Genomic DNA, 13,967 nt, shown 5'->3' with positions numbered 1-13,967 from the left:
TTGAATCTGTTTTATCTTCTTAGTATTTTCTTTGTCAGTTTATTTAACACACATATATCCTTTTTATATCTTTATTGGAGTATAACTGCTTTACAATGTTTTGTGTTAGTTTCTGCTGTACAACAAAGTGAATCAGCTGTATGTATACATATATCCCTATATTCCCTCCCTCTTTAGCCTCCCTCCCACCCTCCCTATTCCACCCCTCTAGGTGGTCACAAAGCATCAATCTGATCTCCCTGTGCTATGCAGCAGCTTACCGCTAGCCATCCATTTTACATTTGGTAGTGTATATATGTCAGTGCTACTCTCTCACTTCATCCCAGCTTCCCTTTCCACCCCATGTCCTCAAGTCCATTCTCTACATCTGCGTCTTTATTCCTGCCCTGCCACTGAGTTCATCAGTACACACACATATTTTTAATCAGTGTGAAAGTCTTTGACTTTTAATTAGTGGGTTTGATCCATTCATGATTGTTGTGACCAATGAGGTGTTTGGACCTATCGCTGATGTTTTGTTTAATGTTTTTTCTTTCCCTTTCATTTGTGCGTTTTAATTTTTTTCCTTCTTTTTGCTGGTGGGGCTATTTAGTTTGGAAGTTGATCATTTCATTCTTATTTTTATAGTGCCTTACAATTTCTTACACATGTATGTAAACTTACATTTTTCTACTGCTACCTAGAATTTGTTCTGGCCCTACTTTCACAAAACACAACTGCCTTTAGCAAGCTTCCCTCATCCTCTTCAACCACTCTTTTTGATCTGTCCCCTACCAGCCCTGTTGAGGTCTTCTGAGATTTTAGCTCCCCATCATTGTAAAAAAAATATTTGGAGTTATGCATCAATAATTATTAAGTCATAAGGCATACCTGTAAATTTTTTTGATTCTTTTCATATCATTGTTTCTCGTAGCCCACATCCTTCTGTTTCTTGTATTCCCATTTTCCTGGAATAATTCTTTCAGAGAGCATCTGTGGGTGGTTAACTTTCTGAGTCTTTGCTTTGCCCTCCCACTTGAATGGTAGTTTGGATGGATATAAGATTCTTGGCTTAGTACTTCTCAGTCTTCTGATGTTATTTGTTTTCATGTATTTGATGCTGAAAGAGAACTTTCTTTGTAAGTAACCTATTTTCTTTCCCCCTCATGGAATGTTTTCAGAATGTTTCTCTCTTGGTCCTTTTGTACTGAAATATGAAAAAAGTGGATCTTTCTTCATATTTCTTCTTGAGCCTTGTAGCCTCCCTACAATACTATAAATTTTACTCTCTTTGTTCTTAAATATTTCTTTCCCTCTACTTTTTTCTTTTCTTTTCCTGGAATTCCTGTGAGGTTGATGCAGGGACTTCTGCATCTAAATTCCACAAATGTACACTCTCTTTTGTATTTTAATCTCTTTGGCGCTAGGAGGTTGTCTTCAGTTCTGGGAGGTTTTCTAGGCTCCATTGTCCAGGCTTTCACAATTCTTCAGTTTTGTACATCTCTGGAGCCCATTGATTGAATTTTCTATGTAGTAAAAACCAGGTAGACATGGGATGGAAAAATCAAACTCTCATTCCCTGTGGTTACCAAAACTTAGAAAATAATGCCTCAGAATACACTGAAGAAAAAAAGTGTAGGAGATATATATATATATAAATAAAATAAAATTAGATAGTCTTATTAAATGTGGTAAATAATATCTGAAATGGAAACAACTCTAATGTTTATGGATACAAAAACTTAATAATAAATATAATTCTCTTCAAGGTAATATATGAAATTTTGATCGTAATCCAAATAGTTTTTGAGGGCAGGAGAACTTGACAAAATGATCTTAAAGTTCTCAAGGAAAAATATATACAAGAGACACAGAAATTGACAAATGACATAGAACAGAGTTTAGGTAAAAGTCCATACAGAAATAGGAATTTGATATACCACAAAATTGGCACATCAATCCAGGAAGACATGGATGAATTATTAAATCAGTGGTACTGATATAAGTAATAGTCCATTTGGAGGCTAGTATTATAATTCATGTCATAGCCTGTATAGACAAATTCCAAATCGATAAAAAAGGTAAATGAAAAACATTAAAGTGAATGTATAGATAAATGATTAATATTGTTAAAATAAAATTTGGGAGAATATTGTAAGAATCTAGGGACACAAGACCTTCTTAAGCAAGACAGGGCATTCCAAAGCCATACAGAAAAGGATAGACATGTGATCACAGTAATTATTACCATATTTCTACAGTAACAATTCTTTTAGGTAAAATGTAGAAACTGGCCATCAAAAGAAAAATGACTGAATGGGAGATTAATATCACATTAATCTATAAGAAAAAGATAAAAAACTTAATAGAAAATTGGGCCAAAGATATGAATAGTCAATTAACAGAAAAAGAAGTGCAAATAGCCAATAAACAAATGAAAAAACTACATAATCTTATTAGATATCAAAGAGATTCAAATTAAAACAAAACAAAAAAAAGAAATCTTTGCCCATGAGAGGCAAAGGTTCAAAAGACTGATGCTGTCCACTGTTATGAAGGATAGAGAAATAAACTTTCTTAGACATTGGTGCTGAGAGAACAAATTGCTACAGCCCCTTGGGAGGGTAACTCAACTCGGCGATGGTGGTGGTGGTGTTCACGTAGCACTGCAAACGTGGTGGTGGTGGTCATCATGTAATTCCCTGAAGTTTGTCATGGTCTTCATATAACTGTGACAGCAGTGGAGGTACTGACATATCTGTGAAGGTAGTGGTGGTAATCATATAACTCTGAGAAGTTAGTCTACATGTTACTCTGTTACATTTGTCATGGTATTCACATGGCTTTGCGTTAGTGTTGGAGGTGGTATTCACAAGAATCTGTGACACTGGTTGTGGTCACGTTCATATAACACTGCAGAGTTGGCTGTGTTATTCAAATAATTCTGCAAAGTTGTTGTTGGAGGTATTCATGTGACTCTGCAATAATCAAGGTGATAGTATTCATCTAACTCTGCAATGTTGGTCATGTTATTGGTTATTCTGTGAAGTGGGTGCAGGTGGTCTTCACATAACTCTGCTGTGGTGGCCATGATATTCACATAACTGCAATGGTGTGGTGCTGATGATATTCAATTGATGTTGGATGTTGGTTATGGTATTTATACAACCTGTGGTGTTGGTTGTGGTAGTCACATAACTCAGTGGTTTCGTTGGTGGTAGTCTTCCCATAACCTCATCATTGGCTGTCTATTCCCAAAGCTCTGTGACTTTGGTCATGGTATCCACATAACCCTGTCATGGTGGGGGTGTTTGCATACACATAATCAGCAACTGTGGTAGGTGCGTTCATGTGGTTTTATGATGTTGTTGCTGATGTTATTTCCATGGCTCTGTGGTTGGCCAGGTGTTCACATTTCACATACTACCATGGTGGGGGCAGAGGTGGTGTATGATGAGGCAACCCAAGATGGCTGTTCTTTGTTCTTTGTGCATTCCCTGCTTGACCAGTACTTGCTTCACTTACACCCTACTCACATGGCTGACCTTCCTACATACTTGCCCTCAGTCCAAGCTAGTGATCATTCTGATCTTTAGATCAGGGCATCTCCACTGTGATAGCTTATCAAAGGGGCGGTGAGGGATGTGCTCCTCTGCTGGTTTCCCTGGTAACTGATTGCCAACCTGATGTCAATTCCCCCTATAATTGGTAACCTCCCTCTACCCTGGGAGTGAAGACTACTGCCATGTCCTGCCTGCCCTCTGCTGCACACGGCAGGTTGTAACTCTAGGACCTTGCTTCAGACCTGTAAGATCCCCCTATCCATTAAATTGTTGATGTCTCTGTCACTGACTCCGAGCTCTTTCTTGGGTCTTGAGGCTGGGCAAGTGCAGGGCTTGCAGGCCTGTAGGGTGCAGCCCAACAGGTGGTATTCAAATAACTATGTGGCAAAGGTCGTGTATTCACATGACCCTGCAACGTTGGTGGAAGTTGTATTCACAGATGCTGTGAAATTCATCACGGTATTCCTATAACCTTAAGACGCTATTTTGTTATGGTGTTGGCATAATTGTGCAACATTTGTGGTACTACTCACATATCTTGTGTTGGTGGTGATGGTGTAATTCAGATAACACCAGGACTTGGTCATGGAACTTACATAGCTCTATGACAATGGTAGTGTTGGCATTAACATATCACTGTGAGGTAGTGATATTCCCATAACTGAGAGAGCATTTACAGAATTCACATTATGCTGTGGTGGTGTTGGTAGTATTTACATATCTCTGCAATGTTATAAAGTGGTCTTCAATAACTCTGTGACAGTGGGCATAGTAATCAGATGATCTACAGTGGCCACGTCATATTCACACATCTGCAATGGTGGTCATGGGGTTTCCCTAAGCCTGTGACCATGGATGTGGAATTTGCATAACCCTGCAATGGTGGTGGTGATGGTAGTCATGTATCTCTGAGAGATACTGACACAACTTTGCCACTTTGGTGGAAGTAATTACTTTGGTGGAAGTAGTTAACATTAATTTGTAATGTTGCTGGTGGTGGTATTCACTTATCTCTGGGATGTTGTGTTGTTCACATAACTGTGACGGTGTTGGGTGTGGCAATCTTATAACTCGGTAAAGTATATTGTGGTCTCCACATACCTTAGTGACAGTGGTCGGCATATAACTCTGCTGTGGTGGTGATGGCATCCATACAACTCTATAATAGCAGTCACATAATGATGCACTGTTGTTCATTGTTTTCATGTGACTTGTGACATGGTTGTAGTATTACATAATTCTGCAATGTTGGTCATGGTATTCATGTAACTTTGTGATGATGTTGCATAAGTCTTCGACTTTGGTGGTGTAGGTAGTCATATAACCCTGCGATGTTAGTCTTCGTATTCACATGATTCTGAGATGTTGTCATTTTAATCACATGACTCTGCAATGTTTGTGGTCGTCTAATTTGTATGTCTCTGTGACCATTCATGGTACTCACATAACTGATGAAGGTGACAGTGTTTAAAAATCTCTGTGACTGTGCAGTGGTTAGAGTAATAGTCACATTTCAGAGAAGTTTAAAGTTTTGTTTAAAGTTATATAAGAATATATGACAGAGCCAGGCTCAAATTCAGGCTTTCTGAATAATTCAAATGCAGTCTTTTCTGTACTACACCATGAGATCTCTTCCTGTTAAGTCTAAATTTAAAGACATTGGTATAAAACATCTGTACCGTCAAACTCCCCAAAGGCTTTGGAACACAAATATTCTATCTCTTCCACTCCAGTGGTGTGTCTATAGCTTTAGTTGTGGCCATATATTCACATATACACATACATTTTCACGTGTAAAACTGATAAAAAATTTAGCTACAAATTTAGATGTGTAAGTTGAAATTCTGAAAATTTATGTTAAATTATGCAGAAGAGGTCTTTCTGGTAGGCCAAAATAAAGTACCTTTGGGGGTAATCTATAGTTTATTCATATAACCCAAAATACATTTATTAAATAATGAAGTTTAATGTTGGCCAAAATGTTGGTATTATAGTGTTTTCATTCTTTCTTTAAAATTATAAACTTCTAGAAGCTTTGTAAAACACTAGAAATGTGATGCTGGAATGTTGGAGTTTGGGTGGTGGTTACATGACAGGTACATGTTTAAACAATCATTGAATTATACATTTAAGATTTCTGGGGACTTCCCTGGCAGTCCAGTGGTTAAGACTTCGCCTTCCAATGCAGGGGGTGCGGGTTCAGTCCCTGGTTGGGGAGCTATGATCCCACATGCCTCATGGCCAAAAAACCAAAGCATAAAACAAATTCAATAAGGACTTTAAAAAAGGTCCACATCAAAAAAAATCTTGAAAAAAACAAATTTCTGCATTTTACAGCATGCTAGTTATACCTTGACAAAAGTTTTTGCAAATGTATTTCTAAAGAAAGCGAAAATACTAATGGATTTCAGAAAAGTTAAGCATAGTGTCAAATGTCAGCACTCAGGGTATTTGCTGATGGGTGTGAGTTATTACTTTTATTACTTTTATAGAAACGGAACAAAGTGTCACCATGAATAAAAAGTTAAAATGTGGCTAAGAAATGTGTATGCCTCCCAAAATGGCCTTGTTGTAGTTAGGAATTGTCTCTTCATGTCAGTTCTCAGTGTTCATGATTTACATTTTCTCGCCTTGCAGTACTTGGGGTGCATTGAAGTTCTTCGCTCAATGAGGTCACTTGACTTCAGTACAAGGACACAAATTACCAGGTAAGCCCTCTTGAAAATGGACTCCTGTGATTTTACTTTGGAAAGGAATGCTTTCTGAGGTTAACAACTAGAAATTTCCAGAGGGGAAGTCTGCCCCTTGAGTGCTGGTGACTGGCGACAGGGAGTCAGCACCCACTGTTTCAAGTCTCTTTAGTGTTCATCCATGTTTGTGACATGTGTGTCTTAATACAAGCCCCCTGAAGGACACTCTCCACTTCTAAGCTCTTTTTATAATTAAGCTGGAGCGTTTATGTTTTTTTCTTTAATAAATGAAACTCTAAGACCAGATTGATATTTTAAAATCTACTGAACTGTGTTATTTCTTTTTAAAAAGAAAATCAAGATGTCAGAGAGAATTTCCAACAGTATACATAGGGAATAAAATGCATAGAATTGGAAGTAGAAATCTTAATGGGAGTAGTAATTTAGAAAGCTGACCAATTATTTTAAGGTGTCAGTGGTTTTGAACAGGTTTATATATTCTCCAACATCAACTAGATTTTAAACTTCTTGAGGGTCAGTTCTGTTTTTGACCATTGTTTTTAAAAAATTCATAGTCTAGTAGAACGTGTACCTTTAGAAAAATGCCAATTTCAAGTCATCTTGAAGAAGAGAACCGGAAAGCTAGGACTGAGTCTGTGAAATAGCTACATTTCTGAGGGCAATGAGCTTATATTGCTTTGGCAGTCGTGGAATTGTTTAATCTAAATAGTGATATCAGAAAATGCCTCATTTTTATTTCATTCAAATCTCTCTATTGGATACCTTTGGATTAGCAAGCCAAAAAGTAAAGATTGAGCTTTAGAAAGCAATTATTGGTAGTAATTAGCTACTCAGTAGTGTACATTGCCTCAATTCTATGCTTTAAGCACAACGATGAAACCTCTTCTTGCTCATTGAAGAAATTCGTGTTCAAAGGGTTGAAGTTCCCCTTCTCTCTAAAGCAACTCAAGACACACGTATTGGGAGCACACCGACAGTAGTAATCTATACCAAGGGAATAATCCATCTCTACATATTTGTACAAAATGGTTTATGGAAATTGCCAAGGCAAAGAATGGTATTTTGAAGTGAGAGCATTTAAAAGAAAAGTTTGAATGTTTAATCAATCATTCATTCATCCCAGCCATGAAAAATGCACGTGCCGTGCGGGGTGGGCAGAGTGCTTGCCCGTGGGCCTGGGGATACTGGAACCTGTGACACTGGTCACCTTCTCGTGGGTGGTGGCAGTGTTTTTTTTTTAAACTTACAAAAAATTGAAGTATATTTGATTTACAGTGTTGTGTATGGTGCATTTTTTTAAAAGACAATTGTCGACCATTTCTACTGAATTCACTTTATAGATATTAGAACTTCTGAGATGATTTTATGTCATTTTAATTCTTCTGATGTATTTATCAAGTGTTTACTGTGGCTGTGCACATGCAGCATATGCTGGCCAACTTGGGCTGTCCTGCTTTGCAAGACCTCCTGGTTTGGGGGCAGAAAGATGCACATGCAAATGACTGAGGGGCCTGCAAGGGGCGCAGAGCAAGTCGGGCTCCTCAGGAGTGGAGGTGGGTGGGGACCAGTGAGCATGCCCAGTGTGCCCTTGGATGAAGGTCTCAGCACTATTTGAGACCACCTATAGTAGTGGTAGAAGAAAGCCGTGGAACAGATATCCAATCCCATTCCATTTAGATTTCAGCAAAGGTACAGCAATGTAATGGGCCAAGTGGAGTGCCATTCTTTGACTCAGAAAACTTGGTGCTGCATTCTGGTTATACCATAATTGCTTTGGGTTTATTAGACTTTTAAGAAAAAATCAATTTATCTTAATTGAAGTATAGTTGATTTACAATGTTGTGTTAATTTCTGCTGTACAGCAAAGTGAATCAGTTATACATATATATATATACATTCTTTTGGGTTTATTAGATTTTTGAAAACTATGTTTGCTTTTCTTTATGATGCTTTCTATTGTTTGCCTCATTTTTATCGTGTGACATGTTTCTTATTTTAGTAATAGCCAGAGACCACTTGTAGGAAACAATTTGACAAGTCAGCATCAGAAAGAAGCCTTTGCACCCAGGACAGGAACGCCCAATGATGTCCTGTAGACGTGGCATATTTTAAAGCCTACGTGGTAGCTGAATGTTAAACACCCTATGATTAAACTCTACCACCGAGGTTTACTTTATATACTAAAGTCATTCTTGAAAGGTTTTAGGGAAATCTAATGTAATTGTTATATTAGGCCTTAGTAAAACCTGTTTCCAAAGCTTCTTAGCCATGCCTTTCATAAAAATACATATATATATATATATAGCTTTTATAAGGAAACAACCAATCCCTACTCATCTGTTCCGCTATTTCAAGGTTTGGGTGTGTCTTTTAGAGGCTCTGACAGCCAAACCAGATGTCCTTTTGTTGGGGTCAGTTTAGTTTTATGCTGTTCCTGAGTCGGGGTTCAGATTGATTGTGGTGCTTGCAATCACATCAGCATTGGATTACTGATCTCTTACTAATAGGTCACTTTAAAAACTACCCGGGAGCTGCCATTGTTGGTGACTGTTAATGGCCTTGCCCTCCTAGCGCTCTGGGCAGAGGCTCTTGGTGACTCGTTCACAGTAATCAGTGCCCGCCGTGTGGAGGAGATGGCCTGTATGTGGAGCCCAGCTCTGCTAATTTCTACCCCAATGGTTGTTGTGGGAAATAGAACAATTTCTATGTCTGATGCCCACAGGACAGGCCCTGGCAAAAGGGCAGCCTTGTTTAAGTGTTTGCTCCGTCCTGTTGCCTGAGCTTGTATTCAACACGTACTGGGACACAAGACCCCAGTGTCCAAAGAAGTGAGTGTTGGCAAGCATGGGGGCATTTGAGGGCATATAGATCGTGGCCTCGACAGCCACTGCTTCCCCAGGTCAGCCTGCTGGTGGGGTACATGGAGGAGTTGAGAGATTCGGTATTTGTGAAAGTCTGCCCAGGGGACAGATGCACACCAGAAGAAGAAATATCTCCTGTAGAAGAACTAGCTTCCCAATGTGCCCCTGGTCACATACCCGGCATGGCCTCACAGAGGGCGAATCTCTTGAGCTCCTTCCCCTCAATGTGTCCTCTGTCCGGGAAGACTCCCTACTCCCTTATGACAAGGCACTGTTAAGGCCATACAGGAATCCCGCTGCCAAAGGTGGGCCACTCTAGAGCTTGTGGCAACTGCCCTGTGCTCCCTGCCCCCCCACCAGGAGCACGTCACAGTCCTTGAAACCCACAAGGGACTGTTCTTCCCGTGTAGATTTCACACCGTGCTGTGCAGCCCCTGAGGGCCTTGGGGGAGGGTCTTAGCTTGGTGTCACCCTGGGGAAGGTGGGGGTCCCAAGCAGGGAGGACCCAGGTCCCCAGTCAGAGGTCAGTCAGAGACCTCGGCTTTCATCTGAGTTAAGCCACTGGGTCTCCACACGAGGTGACTGTGGTACAATGCTGACAGCCACTGCTCCGGCGACTGGCCACTCTGCCCATGGGAACCACAACCTGCGTCTCCCTGAGACGTCCTCTCCTGCGACGTCCTCTCCTGCGACTTCTCTCACCTTGCCTTGGGGGAGGGGTTGAACTGAGTTATTGTACTTCCCATTAGAGCGTGATGTGCCTCATCAGATGGGGCCCACTCCGGGGAGATCGAGCTCTCGGTCTGACACTTGGAGAGCAGCGTGTTGGGCCGCCCTGCAGGGCGACAGGAAGCTCCCATGTGCTGTGGTCATGGGAATAACACGGCCTTACTTTCTTTCCCCCATCCCATCTGCTAATCTTTATTTGATTTATCGTGTTAAATTTTATCTATTATGGGAAATCACCTTAAGCCGTTTTTAGGGCATGGTAGGCTATAAATATATACGCAGTTAAACCCAGAGCACTCAGCAAGGTGGTCCTTCTCCAACAGTAAGTGTGAACATCTGATGTGTATTTTTGGTTCTAAATGACCCCAGCTGTTCTCCTGCACTGCTTGGACTCATCCGATAACTGCTGAGTTTGCTTTCCACTCAGGCCCACATAGACATGTGGGCTCAGTGTGCGTGGTTTTGCTATACTTCCTGGGTGAGCTTCTATTAATAAAATGTTGTCCAGGGCCCATGACAAACCTGCTTTTCCAAATTGTAGAGAGTAAACAGTTGGATCTAGTTAACGGTTTTCGTTTCCCTCATTCTAAAGTTGTCATATTTTCAATGGGCCCTGAAGATACTGGTTTGGCCCAGACCTTGGCCAGCACTGCCCATGGATGTGAGCACTCCCTAGCATTCCGCTTTGCATCCACACACTGGGGGGTTCTACTTTGGAATTGGGGCTTTTCAAAAATTCCCCAGGAGCATGCATAAACTCCTTTTGGTTTGAAACCAAACTCAAAATTTGTAAAAGGAGAACATTCTTCTTTGGGGAAAGTATTTCCTTCTGTTCTTATTCAACCTATTGATGGGGTCTCCGGAGACTTTTATCGTGGATGCTAGCACATGTATTGAAGTTCAGAGTCACCTGGCCACGACCTTCTCATGTTACCACAGCCGGAGGAGGCAGAGTGTAATGGACACAGAATCAGCCGTGAGCTGGTGAGTGGGACTGAACTCTGTGACACTGGATCTTCTCTGTCTGATGTTTCATGAGGGGACTTTGGTTAGAAGGTAGATGTGTGACCACGTGGAATTGGTCTGACAGTGCTGGGCACTGTGATAGCTGCAGGGCCGTGAGTTTGAACAAAATAGCCGGCACTGTCTGGAGGCGGAGGGGAGAAGGGAGCCCAGAGACGAGGTGTTCAGAATCACGGATGCTCCTGCTACAGTGAGAATGGTGGCCTGGCTTGCAGGGGCATTTCTCGCCAGTCGGGTGCATGGAGGGGTCCATCCTCAGCCTGAAGGAAGGCAAGTCAGATGGCCTCGGTGGAACGTCTCCACTCTGTCCACCCTCCCTTCCCCGAGTCGACCTGGCAGGCTTGGTAACACTCACTCCTCCAGTCACTTCTGGCTCAGTGCTCTCAAAAAGAAGAGAAAAAGGCCAAGGTAAAACCTTTCACCATGCAGTCCTTCAGCTCCATCCAGTCCCCGCACATCCTCATCCGTGTGCATCCATCCCAGCTGCAGTGCATTTTCCCTCGTGTACTTGAAGGCCCCCCGGCACCGTGCGCCCTCGTTGGACTTCCTGCAAGAGAGGGGCCAACCAGGCTGCGGGCCAGGTGCCCTGGCCCCCTCCCCCCACACCGTATCCACTGCAGCCCTTCACCATCTCGCTTCAAACATTTGTGTCGTGTGGCCATTTCATCACCAGTTCATGGGGATCAGAGCAGTGCACAGGGTGTGGTTTGGGAAAAGGCCGTATTTACTAACAAGATATTTGTGTTGTTTGTGGAGGCTTTCCCATCCTCAGGGCAGCATTCACCTGTGAGGAGCTGTGGGGGCAGAAGATGGATGCAGAGGACGAAGGGCAGGTAAGGCGTTGGACACCTCTGCCTCTGGGAGAACTGCACACAGTCCAGGGAATGACACAGGGTCTGGTTGCACTACCCTGAACAGTAGAAAGATGGAAACCCCCAGGAAGGGTGGGGGTGGGGCTCTGAACATCTTCTTTTCAGGTTTGGAGTGATCGTTCCCTCTTGGACTGTGACATGGACTCCACATGTTGCACCAAACCGGCAGGACTTTGGCTCTGTAGCTTTCTCACTTTGCAGGCTGAGAGGAAGAATTTGGAAGTCCCTTTTTTGTAAACCCATCGTATCAGTGATGTTAAGATGTGTGCTTGACACCTGGCAGGTGACATGGAAAACAAGGCTGACTTTTGCTTAGGTGCCTTGGTGCTCCACGGATCTGATCTCTCCAATTAGACTCCTCGGTCATAATATTGGAGAATTCCTTTTTCACTACAAAATAAACACCTGTAATGTTGATTTAAGTTCAACATGCCAGGAAAAGGAGCAACTCTGTAAAAGTCTTCCCTGAGGCTGGTTGACTCTCAGGATTAGAAAGGAGAGCGGCAGGTGTGAACAGCCTGCACACCCGTCCCTCTGTACTCGACTAGTGCAGGTTGGTTAACTTGTGATTTTAGCCTTACTGGCTCGTTCTAAATTTACTTTTTCGGAACACGTTTTTCAGACTGAGTCTCTCGAAGCCTTCCACCCCCAGGGGGACGAGGCCTGGCAAGGGGGGGAGTTAGTGTTTTCTCAGTTTAGAATTCTTTTTGAAAACACCAGCTTGCCTGCGTGCAAACGCATCCGGGCTTTGGATGAAGCAGGCTGAGTCCTTCCGCTTTACTTCTACATCGTTACTCAGGGCTTAACACCAACCAGAATAGTTTTGTGCCCCTGTGCCTCCTTCGTCATCATTTGCGTGCGAGAATGTGCTAGACAGGGGTGCATGGATCACAGGTGCCCAAGAAACCACGACCGGGGAAACAGGCCCAGATTCACAAGGTAGTGGGACAGGCAGCAGGAAGCATGGGAAAAGTACCTCAGAAACATGGAAGAAAGTCCCTGGTGCCTGGACAAGTCTGGAAGGACTTCCTGGGGAAGGGAGCATTTAACCCCTGGTGAATTTCTCCCCTGACCACATGGCAGACCAGAAGGAAGCATAAAACTGAGGCAGTTGCTTCCACTTGGGCCCCACAAGGGGTTCTGCCTGTCTGCCTCTGTGCAGTAATTCTAATGCCTGCCAAAGCGTGGGGCCTGAGTCGGATGCCACGAAGGAACACAGGGAACCGTCTGCACCCATCTGAGGTCCTGCCCCGAGCCCAGCTGCCTTAGGACATCTGGGCCCTGGGGCAAAGGGACACTGGTGTCTGCTTTCCGATAGGCCTCAATTTCATGTTCTGTCTCTTCATGCTAATACATGTTGAGGCATTCACACGCTTTGTGAGGATTAAATGAGACATTACTTCTGGAAACACCTGGCACAGGCTATGTACAGGAAAGGTCTCAAGGCCATTCCCTTGACCAGACCCACACGTACATGTATGTGCCTTAATCTGTCCTCTGAGCAGACCCTGAGACTTGGTGTGGGGAGCGTACTAGGGAGGGTGTGGTAGGGAGCAGAGGGTGGGAGTGGGCTGAGGGTGCTGGCAAAGCCTCTATCAGAGCAGCAGAGGCCAGACCCTGGCCCTGGAGGCAGCGTGGCCATGCTTATGCAGACATCCCTGGAACCTAGAGTAGGCTGGGGGCTGTGAGATGACAGCTCTGGCTGAAGGCTTGAGGCTCCAATCACTCAGCTCCTGGGCCTGTCTCTCTGAATTGGAGTTTTCTCTTGGGACCTCCTCTCTGAGCAACTGTCCCAGCCTGATCTTTGGACAGCAGTCTGCTGACCCACATAGCAGAGCTGTATTTACATGGTTGGGGTTCCTCACCTAGCAGGTGAGTAAAGGGATCCTTGCATACTGGACCAGAATTACCTCTCACCAGAGAGGTGCATTCCAGCTTCTCATTACCTCTCAGCATTGGTTTCTTGCTCATGGAACAGGGATGGAACCCACATAAGCAGGCTTGTTGAGAGTCTTAGAAATGAGACCTACATGGGGCTGCACCTGGCACACAGTAGGTATTCAGCAAATCTGGATACGGTTTTTACCATGGATTTAATTTTGCCGTTCACTCTTTCCAAATTTCTGTATATGATAATATCAACTGCAGATTGATATTACTCTAATTATCAATATCAATCAATTCAATTCAGGGTAGCTTTTCTAGCTGAAAAGAAACTTTGGTTTGATG

General features: G+C 43.0%; 1 protein-coding gene across 1 annotated transcript in view; it reads left to right on the top strand.

Annotated features, from left to right (window-relative positions):
- The window catches only part of SHC3 (SHC adaptor protein 3), a 140,985-nt gene that overhangs the window by 36,425 nt on the left and 90,593 nt on the right, over nt 1–13,967 (top strand). The window contains exon 2 of the mRNA XM_060153563.1: nt 6,180–6,250. Coding sequence (XP_060009546.1) covers nt 6,180–6,250 — 71 coding nt within the window. The remainder of the gene's footprint in view (nt 1–6,179; nt 6,251–13,967) is intronic.

This window comes from Lagenorhynchus albirostris, chromosome 7, assembly GCF_949774975.1.
Source record: "Lagenorhynchus albirostris chromosome 7, mLagAlb1.1, whole genome shotgun sequence".
Classification (NCBI taxonomy): domain Eukaryota; kingdom Metazoa; phylum Chordata; class Mammalia; order Artiodactyla; family Delphinidae; genus Lagenorhynchus; species Lagenorhynchus albirostris.
Note: the sequence above shows the minus strand (reverse complement) of the source record. Positions and strands in the feature narration are given on the sequence as shown.